Genomic DNA, 21,744 nt, shown 5'->3' with positions numbered 1-21,744 from the left:
GTGAATCATCTGAAGTGAAGCGAAGTTGACATACCTTCTACTAAAGCGAGGGTAATACGAAATGAAAAAAGCTTCATCGCAAAAGTACCCCTTTGAGAAACATGTTCCGCCAGAGAAAGACTCGTACCCTATTGTGATGTAATAGTCGCATTGTAGCGGTGCGCTTGTGACGACTACTTTTGTTTGTGTTTCCCCTTTTTCCGGACGCAGTGCGGGGGTCTCGGCGGCAAGATCACAGGCGAGAGAGGGAGGACTGAATCGAAACCACACGAATCTTCTGTACTTCTCTAGCGCATCTGATGAAGACCAGCAGCGACGACAAATTATCGAGACACAAATAATATTGTACGTTGACCACAATAACTCACCGATTACAATATATTGCGAAACAATATGAATCGTGACGAAAGAACTCAAACGTGACTTAGAAATGACGAATGGAATGTTTAGTGGAAACGGGCGGCTATGACGGGAACAATCATTATTTGGAAAACAGCTTAGTAATACGACGGATAAATTGAATATTTTGTATATGTTTAATAGAGCATTAATCAGCATGCGCGACAACCACTGGAGAAAGATTTCCGTCCGAGACTGCCCAACGCATCCTCTTGGAGAATAATGTTTTCGGGAACGAATTACCAATGCTAAACACTCGCTAATAATGTGACGAAACTCTCTTGGAAAGATAATAGGAAGTGACTAAGGGTCAACAAACCGAGGAAATGTGTATGACATTGAACTCAAATAGAAAGCGGATATTGAACTTGAGAAAATCGTCAATACGAATGGAATATCGATGAATGCGCATTAGTAAAAGAATGCTATTTGTTTCGATAATAATTGCTTCAAACACACATTTAATTTATCTTTTTTATTCATTCATGTCTCAAAAAAACATATTGCATCACATGGTTGTAATAACTTCAAAATATAACTTTTTCGATACATCAACAACCCATAGCAGTCCATTTTAATTTTACAACAAATATTCTTCACATAAAATAAAAAAATTAAATTGCTATTCCTACCTTATAATGTAATAAAATAATAACAACTTTTTATTTGATACATTGTATTTAAATATATGTATTGCGATAGAGTTTCATGTAGAACTATAACAAAAAATTCAATAGTATAAAAACACATACTTATTTATAATTAGCAATAGCGAAAAATGCATAGTTGAAGAACAACAAAAAATGATATATTTTAGGACATAAATTTTATTTTCTTTTTTCTCCTCAGAGATGCAAGGTCAAAACAAGAAAATTTCTTTCGCATTACACATTATTACAATTCATTACGAGTTGATTTTGGGCAAATGACGAATCAGTGTGTACTATGACTGTGACCTGTGACCCCAGCACCTTAGCTTTGTTTAGCAATAGTACACAATATAATAGAACCGTTGCACACAACTTTATATTATCAATTAAGTTCAAGTTAAGATTCGAACAATGGAATTATAATTGGAGGCAAGCTCCAATGGAGACAATAACCTACTTAGTAATATGCCATCGGTTGGTAGGATTATAATGGACCAGAGATTTAATCAACGAGAATTGCGCCAAGGTAAATACCAAATACCATACAGCCGCAGACTGGGGACTCATTAAGAAAATCTCACACGAAACAATGAAGAGATTGCGCGGTTCGAGCTTCGAGCCCGACGCCGCGCACCGACTTGTGGCCACCAAAATCGCCGTAATGTCATTTATTGTACAATTCCGACAGCCGAACGGAATCATGCGTTACGGTCCCGTGAGCAAGTAGCAGACAGGTTTTATGAAAACGTCACGAAGAGATCTTGGCCTCTTTACCTAAATCCAAATAAAATAAACAAAAGCATCCGACCAATTCGCATCAATCTTAATGAATCCGAACGCAAATAAATGTTAAATTATTTAAAAATATATCTCAAATAGTTGATATATTTTCTTGATTTTTGACGATAAAAATTTGAGTGTATTCGCAATAATTTCGAGTATGTTGACATTGGAAATTGTTTCGCACTCATTTCTGAGACACAATTTCGGATGAAATCTAAGAACGACTAAAATAAGCTACCATTTACTAGAATTTAAATAATATTTACTTTATACCAGGAAACAATAACAGAGAACAACAAATGGACTTTAATCCTTAATATTCAATAGGTACATAGGAACATACGTTCGAATCGACCTCTCTTGACTTTCAACTTGAATCGCCCGTCGTTAGATTGTTCATACAGTATAAAAAAGCAAATAACGTTAAAAAAAATTATTAAAAAAATATATAGTCATCATTTTTATTGTCTTTCATTGACGTTTATTATTTGAAGAATAATAAATCGTTTCTTGTAAAATGAAAAAAAAGTAATTTATAAAAAGGATACATACTTATACATATAAGGAAATGAGAAGGATAAGTCTTCGAGTGCTGAGCATTCGGCGATTGGTGACCAGCCGTGGAGACTGACAAGTGATGACCCGCTGCGGCCGACCAGACCTTGGCACCACCGGAGGCCGTCTGGGCCAACCCGTTTAGCCGGCCACTCGAAGTGCGCATTTCTCTCGCTCGCTACTTTACTATTCCACTAGAAACTACATCTCATTTCGCGAGCGAGCTTCCGCTACATCGACTGTTTGCCCGGCCTTATCCGCGAGCGATATGCCCGGAGATCGTGCCGAACGTCCAAACAGGTAGCGGTGGGCGAATTCAAACTACATGTACGAGAGCGGGCCGCCGAATAAAAATGGTTAAAAGCCGAGAAGGTCGGATATCGTGACCTCGATTTCATTCAATGGACGTACCGTTTGTTGGCGTATACAAAGTAACGTAGGTCCTCCGGTGTTTGCTTTCACAAAGGTAAGGTGAACTGACGAGATTTCCCCTCCAGAAATCATTATTATCCTTGCCCTTGACCCTAAATAGAGTCTATAAGCCCTGCAGTTTCTAAACGAAGGAGAGGATGTTCCCAGGAGAATTCCCATGCAGGTAGTTTACGATACAATACGATATCTACATCCTTTAAATATAAGTTAAAATAATATATTCTTTTGAGCCAAACTCTTTTTAGTCAGAAGAATATAATAAATGAGTGTAAAGTGTAAACGTTAGCGAAATAATGATTACGTATATATTTCTAATAAACTCAATATACTTTAACATGCTTGTGATATGTAGTACGGAGTTGCCTGAAGGTTTCAACATACAGCGCATTCGAAATACTCGATTATGTTTGATGTAATATTGTTTTTGAAATGATTAACCTCTCTCGGTATATGGTATACAGTGACGCGGAATAAAGTCATTAAAAAGTCAATACATGTAGCAGAAGACATTATTTATAAAACAACACGTGTTTCAATAATATCAAATAAAAAAAACGTATTATTACATTCAGAGTATAATAAACAAATTTTGCGACAATTTAATAAGTAATAAAAGAAGAAAAAATATCCCTCATTAATATAAATAATCGAATGATGTAATAAGTTTAACGTGTCTCTTTGATACCAAGGTCTTGTTTGATATACCGAGGTTACCAATTCCAGGGTATTGCAACACGATCCGATCAGCGAATGGAAATGACGTCATTGTGAGCATTCAAAATAAGCGATCAGTTACTGGTATTTTACTGATAATATAGAAAAGTACGAACACGAAAGGTGCAACGTCGTGAAACGCAACCTTTAGATGATGTCTATTAGCAAACCCGCACCGTGCAAGATCTCTGACCGATGTCGGAACGTATTCCGCAACAGTTTCACAAGTAAGCGTGTACTTTAAATATTTCAATAACTAGCACATGCAATGGATTTGGTTTAATATCAACCGTGTTTTACCGCAACACACTATGCGCTTTTATACGATACGAGTATACGAGTATATACGATGTCAATCACGAAATTCTATTTCATTTATTCGTATTCACGAACGGGAGTCATTAGCCATATGTGCGTCAAATGTAAGGCATAAATCGTAAAATGGTAAAAAGTTCTTACCTTTGAGGGTCCGCGAACACAAACTTTCTAAGTTTAAGGTCTCTAAGCACGATTCCATTGTCGTGGCACGCTCGCACGGTGTCAGCCATTTGCCTGAAGAGTCTCCGCGCCTCGGGCTCCCGCAAGCGTTTCCGCGCTCGCACGTGCGAGTGCAGGTCTCCGTGCGCGCGGGGGAACACCAGGTACGTGTGGCGGTCTCCCACGAGCACCTCGTGCAGCGGGTTCACGTGCGTCTGCGCGTCCAGCCGGTAATGCGCGGCCAGCAGCGCGCTGCATTCCCGACTCACCACCTGTAATACGCCATTACTCTAAACAAATGTTCATTGTTCCCGCTATAACACACAATACCGGGAAGTGTAATGAATAATGTCCACACTCAGTTACTAACTTAAAGCATTCGAGTCACTCTCTGCAATGTTCCCCGACGCTAAATTTCACCAAAAGGAAATAACGAAACTTAGCGTTGAGGAAATCCACTCAGAGAATGAAACAAAAATATATTATGACGATACGAATTTGGCCGCTCTTCGTTCGGCGCTTCAATTTTCGAGTCATCTTGGGAATTGTTGAGCGGCACATTTTTGTCTGAAATTTCATGCAAGTAAGTAAGTAAGAAAAACAACACCCTAAAAATAACTTTGACAGAAAAAAACTGTTTTGTGTTTCGCCATTTAACAGAGGACGACGAAAGTATTTTGAACATAAGCCAAAGATGTCCTAAAACACTTGTATTCTTAAGAGAATAATACTTTTGAGTAAAATGATTCCATAGTCTCGATACTTTGTTTTAAGTATGAAAATTCAACTATGGTAAATCGCTAATACGCTATCCCAATAATGATTGGGGAGACTACCTTTTGTCCATAGGGCTTTCACGGACACTTTTAACAGCTTAAAGTAGATCTGTAACTCTAATCTTTAAGCGTTATTCTTCAGATATAAGTAATATAATTCTATCATTACTACAGTCTCATCTTATATTGTATTCTGTTAAGAAAAAGCATCTCGATATTAGCTGGAAATGTTTGTCCAACTGCACGAGTTATCCTACACAGAACACACAACGAGTGAAGCAATCTGCTTTACATTGGCAATAATGATTAATCTGTAGCGTTGATGACATTAGTTAATGCCATTGCGCAAGATCAAACCGAGTATAGGCAACTGTGAACACAGTTGCAAAATTCCATAAATGGAGTGAAGTCACCGTATTGCTACACGGCCAGAAGGCGTTGCACTATTTCCCGGATAGCGAGCAGCTCGCTTGCTCGGAGCGGCCGCTGCAGTCGAATAAGGTCACCAGCTTGGCGCCGGGGGCTTATCTTCCACGGCTGTTACTCTCCCATCGTCGCATCGGCTATCAGCCTTCCGGCCTTTGGGCGCGATATCGAGCGTCGTCACACGTTCCTAAGGTTCTCACCCTCTGACTAACCTTTTTTAAATCGCGATTATATTTATCGTTTCCGATCATTACTAAAATGTATGACAAGAACGGGCGAATCATTTATTTTTTTCAAAACACGCAGCTGTACCATAAAACGGAAGCGTGCAGTTAAATATCCTATTGATAAAAGATAATTAAAATAGAGCTGTAACAATAGTCCGAAGAAAATGATTATCCAATAATTCAGTCGCTAGTGTTCGTAAATATAGGCGAGTGTGTGTTAGTATAAATTTGCTCAATAAGAGTATGTAGAGTCTACTAAGCTGGTCGGGAATTGCGCAGCGATCGTTTTACGAAATGTTCTAAACACGTTAGTGAGGTGGGCTCATGCTGCTAATAGCCGGGTATAATAGCTGAGGAGGTATAGACTATACAAACTACAGAACTAGGAACTAATCACGGGAGAGGCCACTAACATTAAAAGTAAACACAGACGTAAGTTATTACGCTTAATAGTCCTATTCCTGAGTTAGTGTGTAAGTACCTCCTCGGTGCGCGAGACTATTAATTCTTCGATGCATCTACCCGTGCCAAACCGGTCATTTCCTTTCGGAAACATTGACTGGAGTGGGTAGAATGAACGGTCGGATTTACTTACGGGGAAATTACATGTTATTATTTTTAATGAATATCTAAAACTCTCGCATGTAGCTTTCGAACCTTTATAGGCATTATCGCGTGAGGTACTTTACCAGACCGTGATAATTAAAAGTGCAGACTTCTCGGGTTAACATGATTCAGAATACTTCCAGTGGGTACAAAAATAACATATGACTGTACTGAAGATACGAAATAAAGATTTCGGTTTCCACGCGTTGATATTTCATTCATACTCGAAAGTACTATTTGTATAAACTTAATTTCTAGTGACCCTTGAATGAATATGTTTATTGGACACAATTCGGATTCATCTCCGGCGAGAAGCCGTGCAGAAATAGTGGAGGAGGGTTGAATGACTCCGCGTTGCATATAGCATAATGCGGCAGCGTAGATAGGCAGTGGATGGGCGCACTAACAGCTAGCAGCCGGCCGCGGCGCGCCGCGCAGGGGCCGAGCGCCGAGTGGGAGGGAGGCCGGTGGGCGATAATCATTTTATACCTTGAAAATAAAACGATTCGAGGGTCGGTCTTTAAATTTCGAAGTGACATTGGGAAGACGGTGTGACATTGGAGACTGGTGCGCGCGGAATATCGTATGTCCGCCGGTAACGTACACTTCACGCTTCGGCGGCTGATTTACACACACGGCTCTCTAGTCCGACTCGGACACACGAGACACCGAGGGCACGCGTTGGCTGCTGTTACAGGCTGACTTATAAGGATCGGCGATCACAGGATACCAGTATTTATTTCCGAGACATTCATTTTCATTAAAAAAAACTTTTACCAAGATAGTAGAACACAACCTTTATAAATATTTATATAGACTCGAAGATTGCGCTAGGATTTTTTTTTCAAAAATATTATTTTATATTTTAAAAACCTTCGGAGCGAAACCACTTCAAGGTCCAAAGAGAACGAGCCGAGCGTGAGATGTGATCGTTACCGTTTTTATAATGGCTCCGTAAATTCACATTAGCGCATAATGTACGATGAAGGTATCGCAGTAACCAGCGAGGAGTCTCGCCGTGTATAAATACTCGCGAACTACAAACTGTGTGTAATATTCAGCTGCATTGCTCATAATGTGGTACAGCTTTGGTCGGCAAAGAGATTGACATAGAAAACATTCGCAACCGACCAGTTGCCGAATAGCTATATTGCAGCAAGCTATCGTAATAGCATGGGCCGTAATAAAAATATTACAGTTAATTTCGAGGTTAAGGTAGACCTTGATACATACAATTCGAGATATAGTCATAACGCGATAATCTGAGAAGAACTGAAACTCGACTTGTTTATAACAAACGATCGAGTCTTATCGCATTTACTAAAATATTCATAAATTAATAAACACAATAAATAAATATGAACTGTGCATAAGTCCAGAGTACAAGGGTCTCGCGACAAAAGCATCGGCTTCTCTTGAACGTGAACAACGACATGAAAATAATGCAAGGAAGTATACGCATCATATGACTAAGGCAATAATTACGAATATTTGTAATTTATCGAGCTGATGATAAAAAACGGAGGATCTTTAAAGTAATTTGAAATAACAATTTCGTACACAGGAAACTTATCCCGCAATATTTATTACCCAACGGCGTGGCATGATGTGAGTCTATAATACATTATCATAATAAACCCACCTGTGGGCATGTCTATATTTCAGCCATCAAAAATACCACATCGAATGTTACTAAATTAGAAATTAGCAATGCGAAATCGAAACCACCAAAAAGCAATTGCATTATGCCATTAAATTAAGCAAAAAAGCAAAGAACGACTTATCAACTTGTCTGGTGTTAAAAATGCACAGCTCCCAAATCATTCATTAGAAAAATAACATAGAAGAAATACTTCAAAATATAATAAGGATTTTAAAAAGGAATAGTAATTTTAAATAAACGAGCTTCCGATTAACGACACGAAAAAATAGAGAAGGATGCCTTAAGTATAGGCCATTATTCGTGCGGAGGGTGTATCATACAGGTGGAACTTTGAAAGGTCGGTAGACGGTAGCCAACAATATTAATTACTTGACCATAAAACTGGATTACGCGCGTGGCAGGTTTCTTATTATAAACTCAAAGTGGAGAACACAATATTAATATAATGCGATTAAAAGCAGATATGAAAAACAATCGATAATCTCGACCTTACAGTAAAAATAAGGATAACTTAAAATAAAATAAAAATTCATATTTTTTAAAATTAATGATTGATATATATCGTAACAATAAGTTTCGCTATAATAAAGAGTAGAAAAATAACAAAGAAACGTTTTGTCAAAAATAGTTTACCAACAAGAAAATACAAGATGTAACATGACGGTACACGTTTTGATTTTGTTACGCTTCTTTCTATCGGTATGGAATGACCACGATGATGTCAGAGAAGCAGGATTGGTGATCAAGATTCCGCGGATCTCAGGTGTTTATAAAGAATACAAATCTTATAAGATGGGAAATGATTCATTTTTAAACAATGTCACCGTGGTTTCATACTCGATTACATGGGTATTGAATGTTTAAACATTGGGAAGCACATTATTCATAGATATTTATTCACTTAAACATACAAAATAATGTATGTAGCAATTTCATATTCCTAGCGCAATATAATGACAAAGGCAGCTAGCTCACATTTTACATCATTATTAGCGATGCGATGAATCGAATGAAAATAATCCGAGTTATTCGAGTAATCTACCCGTTCGAATAATATTAAATTAGTTATCGAAAATTAAAATGAATAAAAAATTGAAGTTGTTTTTGGATAGTCATCGTTGGGGCTAATGAAAAAAGGGGAAGAAGTAAAGTTCATTCGGACGAGAGAGCGATCTATTGCCAATTTCGTGATTCCAGGTTTTTTCTTATTTATTCGATTATAAAAATCATTCCATTAATCCTATATTTAGTTATTTTGCCTCTCACAAGAGCACGGTAAACGAACCGACCGCAAAGGCCGTGACATGAAAACTTTTCAAAACTACTCATTTTAAAAAAGAGCCGAAGAAACATGAAGTAACTTGTGGTTTTCATAAGTGCAAATAATATTGTAAAATGTGCAACAAGTTTTACGAAGACAATGTGTATGTGGTTCTGAAATGACATGGAAAGAAGGTGTTTCACGTACCTGTAAAAACTAGTATTTTGAAAGCATACACTATCGACACAAAAATGAACGAATACGGTAAATAATTGAGATATTAAATTCAGATTATCATTTGAAAAAATAAACACGAATGCAAATTGGAGAATGGATTTCGACAAAGTTAATGTTTGAACTATGTCATTCGAGCTTGAAATAGCGTCATTGACCGAAATAGATTCAATGACAGAAGTTAACCGAGAATATACATCGGTGGTCACTGAACGTGAACAGCAGTAAAGGCGGCTAACTGGTACTGCACATTGTACAAGTACAACCACTTACTGCAACTGGCCACGGGGAATGCAAATGGCTAATTAGCGGACAAGGCGACACTGCGCCAGCACCATACACACGAATGTACCAAAATTCGGGATATTGGAAACTTATAACTTAATGATATTTGATCTGACTGAAAAAATGGGTGATCAGAAGGTGGACTTGCAGTTGAAAATTAAGTTGATGGTCACAATAAAAATTCGGCAAGAATACGGGTCATTCATCATCCAATACGTATAGCATCGCGAAACAAAAGATCAATTGTTGAATATTCGTATATAAATATAATTTTACAGTACACAGTAAGTTTTAAGGGAATGGACACATAATGTGGTACAATGGAGACGCGGTCACGGTCAACCCTCCATGTAGTGAGAACGAGAAGGTGCCACAGCTATAGGCTTACAGATCTTGATCTTACCCCAATTCACACAATATGGCAGAACCAGTTTTTTCCCAAAATAGTGATCAAGTACACACATAAATTAAACAGGTATTGTTTATGGAGGAGTAAGACTGCGGGACAAACCTGATCTCCATCGTGGACCACGGCAGGAGAACACTCTCCCGCGAGACTCCCGAGTAGGGGTGCCGCTACGAGTACTTGTTACTCGATCTCATTAATATTAATTGTATGCATTTTCTAATAAAATAAATTAAAATCAAAGTACTCGCCTAGTCAATAGAAGCAAAAGTCCCCCTGTTGCGTGCATTGAAATATGCGTGTACTTCCGAAGGGGACAAAATTACAATGTTGACGTCGAGGACCATTGCTTACTGAATACCCCTTGCAGAGTCAAAATTTCCCACAAAATCAACACGTGGGAAACTACAACCATTGATAACACGTATGTATATGTATATACATATGTGTATATGTATATATATATTATATTTACATATATATTTTTTTAAAGTCGAGTACTAAATATTATTAAAATATGAACTTATACTCAATGGTTGGAAAAAAGCACTACTTCAAAAAGATAGTCGATTTTTCAATATTCCCAATGAGATACCAAAGTCACACATACCTGATATCTATGAATAATAACATACAAGCGGATAAATGTATTTAATACATAAAAGTATACACAACCTTTGTAATTTTGGTGCAGAAAAACATTGACTAGTAAATATTACTGGCACGAATGCTGATTACACCAATATCAGTAAGTATGATAATCCCCCTGAAAGGATAAGGGAGGGTTTAATCAAACTGTTTATTTAACCTTCAGCATTATAAAACCGTAATGAGTTTTTATCACTTAACAAGGCAGGAAGTCAGATACATCGCTCACTCCTTTCAAGAACGTCATAAATCAAAAATCGTCAATTTTCAGTTGTGCATGTTTTCGGAATGCCCAGAATATGTACTATATCCCAGCAAAAGCGGCATATTTTTAACTTAATATTTACCCGCTACATGGCAGAAAGTGTTGTTTTTGCATTTTGAAGAAAAGGTATTGTTTGATTATTATTTTTAAATATGCTTCATATTTTTCAAATGGAGAAAAAACCTTTAGGTTTTACCTAAAAATATCTGTTGCACAGTAAAAATTTCAATAAGTGGCTTGATATTTATTTTTAAAACATTGTATTATATTTTAAAACTATAAAAATGTTCTCCTGAAAAATCAAGTTTTTTTATTTATGACGTTCTTGAAAGGAGTGAGCGACATGGTAAACAAACGAATAACAAGGAAAATGGTGATTACAAAGGGTCTGATGAATCATGACATCAACATACCTTGCAGACGTATTCGTTTTGTGTCCGAACATCTACGCATCTGCAGAGGGACGATCCTTCCACTTGCTCCAGAAGCAGGTACTTTTCTGCCACCAGAGTGGCCTGGAACGGGGGCTCGGGCAGGCAAGGGCTGTGCGCGGGGCTCAGGCGGCCCAGCGGCCGCGGGGAGCCTGCGCGCTCCTCGGGACACAGCTGACTGCTATCCTCGTCCCCCTCTGGTTGCTTGCTGCTGTCCAGCCGACTCACTTGAGAGTTCGCCCATGGCGCTCCAGTCGCCATATCCATTTTGCTTATTTTCACGACACAATCACTACACAACACTGCAGTATGGCTGTACCTCACTCGGTAATAAATAATTTATAGACACAGTTCACGATTGATATTCACCAAAAATTGTAACTACGCGATTAACTACTAAAGGAACCTCGGAAATTATATATTATTAATCCTATAACGAGCCCCAGCCTGAAACAGACAAAATGTAAAATTAGATTCATAACACTAATGACATATTTTAGTAAAATTATTGCGTAAGTATTCGTCACTTTGGTACGAAATGTGTACTATAAATTGGAAATAAATACGTCACATATAAACTTTAAAGTCGTGATGTTATTCATTCGACGATTTCGAATGACAAAAGACATTTGTATGACGTGATATTGAAAAGGTGTTTCATTATTTCTGGATATATATTTAGAAATAACTAACCTTCGTTTTGGTTTACACTGCACAAGAAATCGAAACAAAATAAGACCTTCTTTCCGAATACGGATTGAAGATATTTAACGAGAACTGAAACTGATTAAATGTGAATTTCGATCAGTTGACAGGCCAATATTTTGGCCGGTGTCCGCTCGATCAAAAACTAGAACTAACAGAACACACAACCAAGCGCGACGGCCGCCATTACGATACTGGATTTTGAGTTTATTACTGAATGTCGTCACAGAACAAAATCGTGTGCTCCGCTAGTACATGAACTTGTATACCTACCTACCTACCTATGAAAAATATATTAAGCAGAAGTAAGTTTTCTATATTGATCTCTTTCTTCCACAGTTATTAACAGAGGTGATAGAGCGAGATGTGCATGTATGTAATATGCTTAAATGATCAAATGTATCCTTTTGCGTCCTTTTGTCATTGTCAATATTTTTAAACCTCGTTGCCAACAAATCGTGCATTGACTGGAATTGTTATTTGAGTAAAAATATTTTATAATTTATTATTATTATATGAAAGAAATAATTAATTTTATTTACTACAAATCCAGATAAAAGGTGAGGTAGGTTTTATTTTAAATATTTAATAACACTATGTATTCAGCAATAAATTATGGTTAAAACTGTAAATAAAATATGAGAAGGTAATTATTGTGATTACAAGAAATGTATTTATTTCCCCAAAATTAACGTCATTCAAAATCAACCCAATCACCGCGGTGTAAAAATGCCAAAATGAAATAAATTTCGGTAAAAATTACATTACAATCTTGGGTATTATGTTATTCTATTTAAAGTTTTTGAACGTATTTAATATTATAATTTATACCAAGTATTTACTATAAAATATAAAAATTAGATTTTCAATAAAGCGACCAGATACACCGTTTACATTGACTATCATCAAAAATGTATTATATATCTTGTAATATACGGCTCATGTATCATATTATATGTAATATAATATCGCTAAACAATCCTAATGAAAAATACTTTTTTTTAAATCCCGGGTCTAAAAACAACCTTTGCCATATGCAAAAAATATTTATACATGGCAACATTCATCGTGCATATTGCCCTTTGATAACCTACTTACATATCACAAAGGGCATAAATTATAGAGTTTTTTTTTGAAAAGTAACTTATATAATAAGGGTCAACCCACACGAAGGGTAAATTTATAGAATTGATTGGATGAAATTTTGCAAAAGAAAAAGTATTATTTCTTACATACAAATGGAAAATGCCATAAGTTGTTTATTGTATAAAATTAAACCGTTTTTCGATCATTAAATTAAATACCTTGAGAACGTGTTGGACAATTAAAGCACATGGAGATGTTATAATGGGGACTGGCCGGAGTCATTTCGTTGTAACGTAACACGTTACAATACAAGCATTCGTACAGTCGTTTCGAGTACTCAATGCGATGTTCGAATGCTCGCCGCGAATGTTGCGTTACGACGAAGTGCTCCGGTCAGTCCCCACCATTATAATACGATGAATGGAAAAGCTGCTTATCAGGTTCGGAGAAAATGGGTATTTAAACAAGGAATAATTGTCAAAACTTACTTAAACCAAAACGATTTGTACTCTTTGATTACAAAGACCATGAATTATTTTGACTTGATATAACGTAATAGCCACTTAAAATTAATATTCTTAGTTGTTTTCTATTGTAAAACATCAGTTTTGTAGATATGATGTACTTATGCAAATATTTCAATTAAATACGATTTTATTTTTTCTTATTATATTAAATCTGACGATCAGTTTTTTTCAAGAAAGTGTATGATTTTGAGGCCCAGCTATACTTTTATATCTTTGATAGTCTTTCAGAAAGGTAATGACGCGGTGGTATCTCGTTCACCGCAATGTATAGGCTTCTTAATTTATCCATCATGTTAACATGGTCTCACCAAAATCTTCATCGTTCCCATCGTACATCTTTGGTCTCACAAGTCCACCTAATATCTTCATAAACTATTTTATGGTGTTAAATGAGTTGTGTTCGAAAAAAGGAATCAAGTTGTAGCAGCGTGGAGTCGAACCTAAAAACTTGGACAAAGTTTGTGACGCTGACCATGTGATCAAAACTTGAAATCTACTTGAATTAAACTTGCTATGTACGTAAACATATTTTTTTTAATAACCTAACATCCAAGTGACTCTGAAATCTAGATACGGCTTATACAACATCGCTTATCTTGACCCTACTTAGGCTTCTACTTATTAAGTTTTAAAGCCTATGCCTACTCGTGAGTGGATTTACTCTTCATGTTTAAAGTCACTATAATTTCGTGTAATTCATGAGTGAAAATTGTATGTAAAAACACTCGCTATATTTATATAAACATATTGGTTTTCGTTATGCTTTATAGATAGGTACCTACGCTGCGAGGCTAGAATAAGACCTTACCCATATATGTCATAGATTGTCAAATTTTTTAGTTGAATGTTGATGTAGCCGTTCGAATATCATTCTATTGCGTGTAGTGAGGTAGCATAGACGATCAAATATTTATATTTATCATTTATCAAAAATTTAACATGGCTAGCTCTTCAAGGTTTGTTTCATTTTATTTTCCTATGAAGATTTGAAATGCTTTTTCGTAAAATAAACTTTGATGGTAAATGTGTATAACCAATAGTGCAATTAACTGTAATATAATAAGTAATGGTGCATGTAAAAGTTGTCAAAAAGCGAATTCTGGTTTTGTTTTCAATATTATCACCTCGAAGTTTATTTGAGAGTGAATTATTTTCTATCGTTTCAGGACTGATACAAATAAGGTGTGTTGCTATGCCCACCCTGAAGCTCCTCTTATTGAAGATTACAGAGCTGGAGATCAAATATGTTCCGAATGTGGACTGGTTGTGGGTGACAGGTATGTATCTCTTATATCAGCTTGATTTTATAGCCCAAGAAAATGGTTTGCCATGTATTTAAAACATAAAGTGATGGATATTATTTTAATCTACACATTTTTTTACATCCATAAATCTAAATTTTTACATAGTTAGGGGTTGGGAACCTTCTCAGGCTAGAGGCAATATGTATATTAGAAATTATAAACTGAAATTAAAATGGAAGGATGTGTGGACACAGCTTTGATGGTTTATATCATAAAAGAATTATGTAAACCATATCATCATCTGATAATTATAAATTGCTCTGTATTTCCCAAGAAAGTTTCTTTTGTTCCTAAATCACAATTCCTTATCCCCATCGTCATGATATTGTCAAATATTTTCTGCTCTGCTTTGTTTTTTTCAGTTCTATTTTACTGTTATTCGGCAATATTGTTTTTTTTTTTTTTTTTAAACTGCACACAATGTACAAAATAAGTAATTTAGCTAATGAATGATTTGTAGTGAACAACTTTATACTACAAATCACCTTATTGAACTTTTGGTTTGTAATAGCTGACATATTACTGTATATTGTAAATCATTATTGCCAGAAATAAGGGATTTGAGAAAAACTTATTTGATGAAATCCTCAATAGTTACTGTAGTCCAGAAATTAGTATACGTTTACATTTCGCACCGGAAGAACTCCAACTCTCTTCCTGCAAAGCTGCGAGGTTACTGTAGATACCTGCGCCGCGCCGCTTTTCATTGGATCAGTAGCGCCATCTGTATGCGTAAATGGGTACTAGTTTCTGGACTGTGCCCTCGTATGACGGCTCCCTGCAAGGGATGTATCAACTAAATGCAAACTCTAATGTGTGGGGTTATTACTGGAAACTTTATCTTCCTTAACTCTACCTTAACCTGAAGAAAAACCTCTTATCCAGCGGAGTAGTTTTATACTGGAATAACTTGGCAATCTTGGTTTCCAACTCAGATATTGTCGACCTATTTACAAATCACTTGAATGCTTTTTTGATAAAAAAAAAATCACAAACAAAATATCTTCTTTTCCGTCATCAGTCCTTATTACTGAGGGTTGTGACCCTTGTGGAAGTAATGACTCCTCTCCAGTGATCCCTTCACTGTGCTGCACGTAGCGCTCCAACTATCGAGGTGCCTGCTGCTGCCTTGATGGGTCCATTATGTGGGGGATCTTTCTTTCCCTCTCTTCTCCTCCAGGTTACCGATCACTACCAGTCGTTCCAAGCTATCCTCATTGCCACGCGCAACGTGTCCAAATAACTGAAGAATCCGTCATGTACAGACAGTGGCCAGAGTCAAGCCATCCAAGTGTAGTTCCTAATGAATGGACTCGTTGGTGCGTCTAGCTATCCATGGAATTCGGAGCATGCGCCTCCAACACCACATTTGGAAAGCGTAAATTTTTCTCCTTTCTTTTGCTTTTATGGTAATAGATTCCCATGTGATAAAATTAAAAGTGGCTGACCATTACACGTATCTTATGGTGTATAATGTACTGCATAGGATTAGCACTTTAACTTGATAATCAATAATAAGGCAAGGTGCATTTCAGATTCTTAGATCTAGGAGTGGAATATATTTGGTAGGATACAGATGAAGTAAGGACATGACACCTATGTGGGAATGAAAGTGTAGAAGGAGAAGGTAGTAGTTCGATCGAGCACCGCAATAGCTACTGATCAAGCTTGCTCCATCATTTATTATACCCACCGTACATTGCATCTTAAGTCCATACTTTTGCATATATGGAAGTATTATGATTAGTATTAACTTGAGATGACTAATAGTCAAAGAGTTCTTAAGGTTAGGTGTTATCTGAGAAAAGTACACCAATAATATCATTCCACTATTCATACAGGAATGCATGTCCGAGAGTAATACATTTCTAAGAATTTCTGTCGCAATAAACACATCTGTACTTTGTGTTAAGTACATCTCTTAAGGGTATTGTATGACCTTGTCAATTCACTGTAAAAGTGGTGTAATCTTTAAAAACTCCAACTCCTTATCCTGCTCGTGGATGAATGACTGCGATAAAAATATAACAATAGACAACAGCGATCATAGAATATGTGCTTACTCCAACGTTGATTTGTGCAATTTATTATTAAAGCTTTGTGAAAAAGAATATCGTCGCAGTACCGAAATACTTAATACTAAAAATTTATTGAATAGAGCGGCAATGTGAAACACCTAAAACATACCAGCTCACAGCCATTATCCTGCTGCTAGCAAAAGCAGAAAGCTTCAAAGACACACCACCATGTCAGGTCGTAGAAATGGAGGCAAAGTTAGTATAAATGTCCTGTTTGAATCGCGCCGGTCTGCGATTCCACGTCGACCGTACCCAAAGGCTGCACAGGGGGGGCAACAACGCTGAGAGGGATGGGTCTGGTATGCCCGTGTACCTCGCTGCCGTCACGGAGTACATGGTTACCGAGGTATTGGAGTTGGCCGGCAACATCGTCAGAGACAAGAAGAACACCAGGATTACCCCCTGCCATCTGTTGGTTATCAGCAATGACGAGGAGCTCAACAAGCTGCTCTCCTGTATGATCGTCGCTCAGGGAGGTGTCTTGCTCAACATATTGGCCATGCACCAGCTTAAGAAGATCGAGAAAAAGGCACAATGATGGCACCATTCCCCCTCCTCCCTAGACTCAGTCTAATCGACGCTCCAAGACCTTGATTTTTACTTTTATCATTATCCACGTCTTATATGCGCCCTTGAAGTTTTATTTTACGAAAATGGCGCTGTATAAATTATCCAAAATTATTATTATTTTTAAGAAATAGTAGGTACGAAAGCAGAATTGCAGCAATGACTAGGGCTTTTGGGGTTGCATATGCATACTCGTACAATGTTGTTTAAGTTGTGTACAGCTAGTGTATGGTCACAATAAACGTAAAATATATGTATACTGAATGAATATTTAAATTTAACTTTAAATGGATAAATATTATCATATTACCTTACCATTTGTTCATGTAATTGTTATAGTAACATGCTATACATTAAGCTATTAATATTGTATTTCTTATCTAGGAGGCAGTGAATGTAACTAAACATTTACAAATGTCTTTTTGTTAATATTAGTTATTAATGGGAGGACAGGTTACAGCTGATAAGCCTCTAATGTGGTATGATAACAACAACCTAACATATAGACAATACCCAATGTTGATGATTTAGTGTGGTTTTACTGATTGAATATTTTTGTTTGTATTTTTCTTTTATGAAAATTTATAGTTTATGTTGTAGACTTGAATAAGTTACTGCAGTACTTAATCATTAACAAAATAAACTTTTTCCATTGCTAACTGAAAGCAGAAAAATATATATCTACCAGGCATAGGATTAAATCCACAGTTTAGCCTGAAAAAACACACGCTAAATGCATAGGAACAAGGAGGAAGTGCCCTCTCTAGCTAAACATTTTTTTTCAATTAAAAAAAATCTTTCTGTTCAGAGGCAAACCGCTTTCAAGGCATTTTCCGATGTCTTGAAAGTGGTTTGCATATAGAATGTATTTATGTTTATTTTTTATAAACTTATTAAACACTGTATCTTAAAATAAGTATTCTTATTTCATATTCACATTCAACACAATGTAGGGAATAATTTTTTAATCGTACTTAGTAGCTGCTTTTATACATAATTTTAAAATAGCAACAATTCACTCTCTCCTGTGTCCTGTTCATGACTTCAGAGCTCACTACTTCACATGTGAATTTTCATCTACCATACTAATCCCACAGTATTTGGGATCGGTATATATCTAAGAACGTCTAATTTAGAAAATATCTAATTTTGTTACTAAAAGTAACATTTCTTTTGTTATTCAGGGTAATAGATGTGGGCTCGGAATGGAGGACTTTCAGTAATGAGAAGGCGGGGGTAGATCCTTCTCGTGTGGGAGGTCCTGAGAATCCACTTCTGTCTGGTGGGGACCTCTCTACAATGATAGGACCCGGTCGAGGGGACGCATCCTTCGACAGTTTTGGTGTCTCTAAATACCAAAACAGACGGACAATAAGCAGCTCCGACAGAGCCCTTATAAATGCCTTTAGGGAAATTAACACAATGGCTGACAGAATTAATTTGCCCAAAACTATTGTGGACAGGGCAAATATTTTATTCAAACAGGTGAGTTACAAAAAAAGTACAGTAGACTCTTGTCCTACAATCGTTATTGGCGCGCGGCTGACGATTATACCCCAAAAAAGTAATTTGCATGATTGATGCGAAAAGGAGGATGTTCTGGTTTTAAGAATCATCAAAATCACAATAATGAATTACATAAGATCTTGACCCCTGAAACTAGGCATTTTTAGTCAATGTGATTTTCAATCAGTTAGATGTAATATTTATAACGTATTTGGTAATGTATTTTAGGAATAATTTCGTCATTGTTATCTCTTAAAGAAACAAAGAATCTTAAAACAGATATTTGAGCGAAAATTTCGAAAGTAAACTCATTAATACAATTATTATTTCAGGTACATGATGGAAAGAACTTAAAAGGAAGAGCAAACGATGCCATTGCATCGGCTTGTTTGTATATCGCATGTCGACAAGAAGGTGTGCCACGTACATTCAAAGAGATTTGCGCCGTTAGCAAAATAAGCAAAAAAGAAATTGGAAGATGTTTCAAATTAATATTGAAGGCTCTGGAGACATCGGTGGACCTCATCACCACTGCAGACTTCATGTCAAGATTTTGCTCAAATCTTTCCCTTCCTAATATGGTTCAGCGGGCGGCTTCACACATCGCTCACAAGGCTGTCGAACTAGACATAGTTCCTGGAAGGAGTCCCATTTCTGTGGCTGCTGCTGCCATTTATATGTCTTCGCAGGTCTTTATATATTTTTTTACATTTTCATGCTTTCTAAATATATCAGGACTAGTTTTACACCAAAGATAATGGAGTTTTACATTTTTTTTATACTTATTAAAACATTATCAGTAAATTTTTCAAAATAAATAAATTGTCATATTAGTACTGCTATGATTTCTTAATATTGTAATTGCAAAAAAAATGTAGAACGTCACGGAGACAAATTATTGTTAATTTTAATCATTCATTGTCCTATTTGTATGGCTTCAACATGTCTATGTACAAAGGAGACAGCAAATTATTTTGAAAAAATTTCGCCATGTTCGCTTTAAGTGTAATTATTCACATTTCTGAACCAATCGCTTACCAGGTGACCCCATACTCTGTTTCATTTAGCGCCTGGTTTTCTAAATGAATCCTCACTGTTATTTGGGGTTTAACTGAACAACAGAAATAAAAATATGCGCAATTGTATAATAAAGCTTATGTCTTATATGGGTAATTGGTACTGTGTTGGAAAATAAAACTAGTGTTAAACGTTTTCTATTGTCACGTTTCCAGGCATCAGAAGACAAGCGAAGCCAAAAGGAGATTGGAGATATCGCGGGTGTTGCTGACGTTACAATAAGGCAATCCTACAAGCTCATGTATCCCTCGGCTGCCAAACTGTTCCCAGAAGACTTTAAGTTTGTGACTCCCATCGATGAGCTGCCACAGATGTGATATCGGAAACATACTCGAGCCAAAAGCGAGTTCCCAATATGCACAATTATACTCCGGCTGGAGTAGTTATTCCATTGGCTTTCTAAACTAAGTGTCTTGGTGTTGTAAACACCTATTTTGTAGTTATGGATACTCATATCCACACTGGTGTCGAGTACTGCCAATTGTACAATGCTGTTAGAATAATTATATTTTGAGATACTTTTATAAATATTTTTTTATATCTCGTAGGTATTATTTATTTATGTTGTATAGTAGTTCTTTTTATTAGGTCTATAAGAATAAAACAACAATGAAATAGTTTTTTCCACCATCATTTTAATCCACCAGTGTCTGAGTTTTGTCTTTCTAACATCGCCAGTCAGATGATCTCAGTCATTTGTCAAATAAAAAAGGTGGAAAAACTTTTTGATTTGTTGCTTTATTCGGATGTAAAATGCAATTCCACCGAGAAATTTTACTAAAAAATCTATATCAGGTCAACATCACACCTAGATGATTAGTTTTCGTAGCATAGCATGATTAGAAAACTAAATTGATGTCACTTTTATTTCTCCAACAACCATATTACATTATATGTTGCTATCTTCTATTGTTGATTCTGGAAATCACCTCTTACACTGTAATATGTGATTAGGCTGATGGAGAAATAAAGGCTACACCATTCATGGTAATGGTAGCCGGTTGAAATTTGGAACATTTTTTTTTGGTTATTTCGGTATTAACCAAAAAAAAATTGTTCCAAATTTCAACCTGCTACCATTACCATGAATGGTTTAGCCTTTATTTCTACAAGTAGCAATTTTTAAAACATTTGTAGATCTTTATATGAGCTGTCTCAAATCGTAATTGACTGTCTATTGGTTCTGTTATTATGTTTGAAGCAGCCTTCGAGGTTGGGAAATTTTTTATACATTTGCGGGAAACGCTTAAAAGCGTCTTTTACATACTGTTGGAAGAGAGCTGTAGATGCTTATAAGCATCCTATTTACTTACTTTTGGTAAAGCGCAAGAGATGCCAAAAAACATTATACAGATCGGAACTGGGTTTGCGGTTATTTGTGATTAGTATACTGAGGGTCTGAGTATAGTTAGTGTTGGGGTTGATGAAAAAACGTGTTAATATATATTTTATAATTATATTTAATTTTCTAACAAATTTGTCAGAAATTTTCCCATTCATTTGCTAAATCTTCCCATGCATTTGTAAGGGTTTCTAGAACACTTTTATACTCGCTGAATGACATTGCATTGAATTTTGAAATACAGCCATAAATATGAATGTGATCATTAATCTGTTTTTGTGGTTGGCTTTTTTGCCACAAATTTATTATAAAAT

At 36.3% G+C, this 21,744-nt stretch overlaps 2 protein-coding genes across 2 annotated transcripts in view; one reads left to right on the top strand and one right to left on the bottom strand.

Moving 5' to 3' along the window:
- LOC148313554 (tribbles homolog 2-like) overlaps nucleotides 1–12,139 on the bottom strand; it is a 38,100-nt gene extending 25,961 nt beyond the window's left edge. The window contains exons 1-3 of the mRNA XM_088261730.1: nucleotides 11,932–12,139; nucleotides 11,221–11,685; nucleotides 3,993–4,282 (exon numbers count right to left, since the gene is read on the bottom strand). Of these exons, the coding sequence (XP_088117856.1) occupies nucleotides 3,993–4,282; nucleotides 11,221–11,505 (575 nt within the window). The 5' untranslated portion in view covers nucleotides 11,506–11,685; nucleotides 11,932–12,139. The remainder of the gene's footprint in view (nucleotides 1–3,992; nucleotides 4,283–11,220; nucleotides 11,686–11,931) is intronic.
- A 2,276-nt stretch (nucleotides 12,140–14,415) lies between these two features.
- On the top strand, nucleotides 14,416–21,520 carry TfIIB (transcription factor IIB). Its single transcript, XM_088261683.1, has 5 exons — nucleotides 14,416–14,512; nucleotides 14,723–14,833; nucleotides 18,690–18,990; nucleotides 19,344–19,700; nucleotides 20,244–21,520. The coding sequence occupies exons 1-5, from the start codon at nucleotides 14,496–14,498 to the stop codon at nucleotides 20,403–20,405; spliced, it is 948 nt and encodes a 315-aa protein (XP_088117809.1). The 5' UTR covers nucleotides 14,416–14,495; the 3' UTR covers nucleotides 20,406–21,520.
- Nucleotides 21,521–21,744: the final 224 nt, after the last annotated feature.

This window comes from Brachycentrus maculatus, unplaced genomic scaffold, assembly GCF_059751285.1.
Source record: "Brachycentrus maculatus isolate JH-2025_06_01 unplaced genomic scaffold, ASM5975128v1 h1tg000010l, whole genome shotgun sequence".
Taxonomy (NCBI): Eukaryota; Metazoa; Arthropoda; class Insecta; order Trichoptera; family Brachycentridae; genus Brachycentrus; species Brachycentrus maculatus.
The sequence above is the reverse complement of the archived record's forward strand: the minus strand, read 5'-3'. Positions and strand labels throughout refer to the sequence as shown.

Excerpts from the sequence above, each read along its gene's own strand:
- TfIIB (XM_088261683.1), top strand. Across the intron at positions 18,991-19,343 it reads CAAATATTTTATTCAAACAG|GTACATGATGGAAAGAACTT; the intron begins GTGAGTTACAAA and ends TTATTATTTCAG. Across the intron at positions 19,701-20,243 it reads CCATTTATATGTCTTCGCAG|GCATCAGAAGACAAGCGAAG; the intron begins GTCTTTATATAT and ends TCACGTTTCCAG.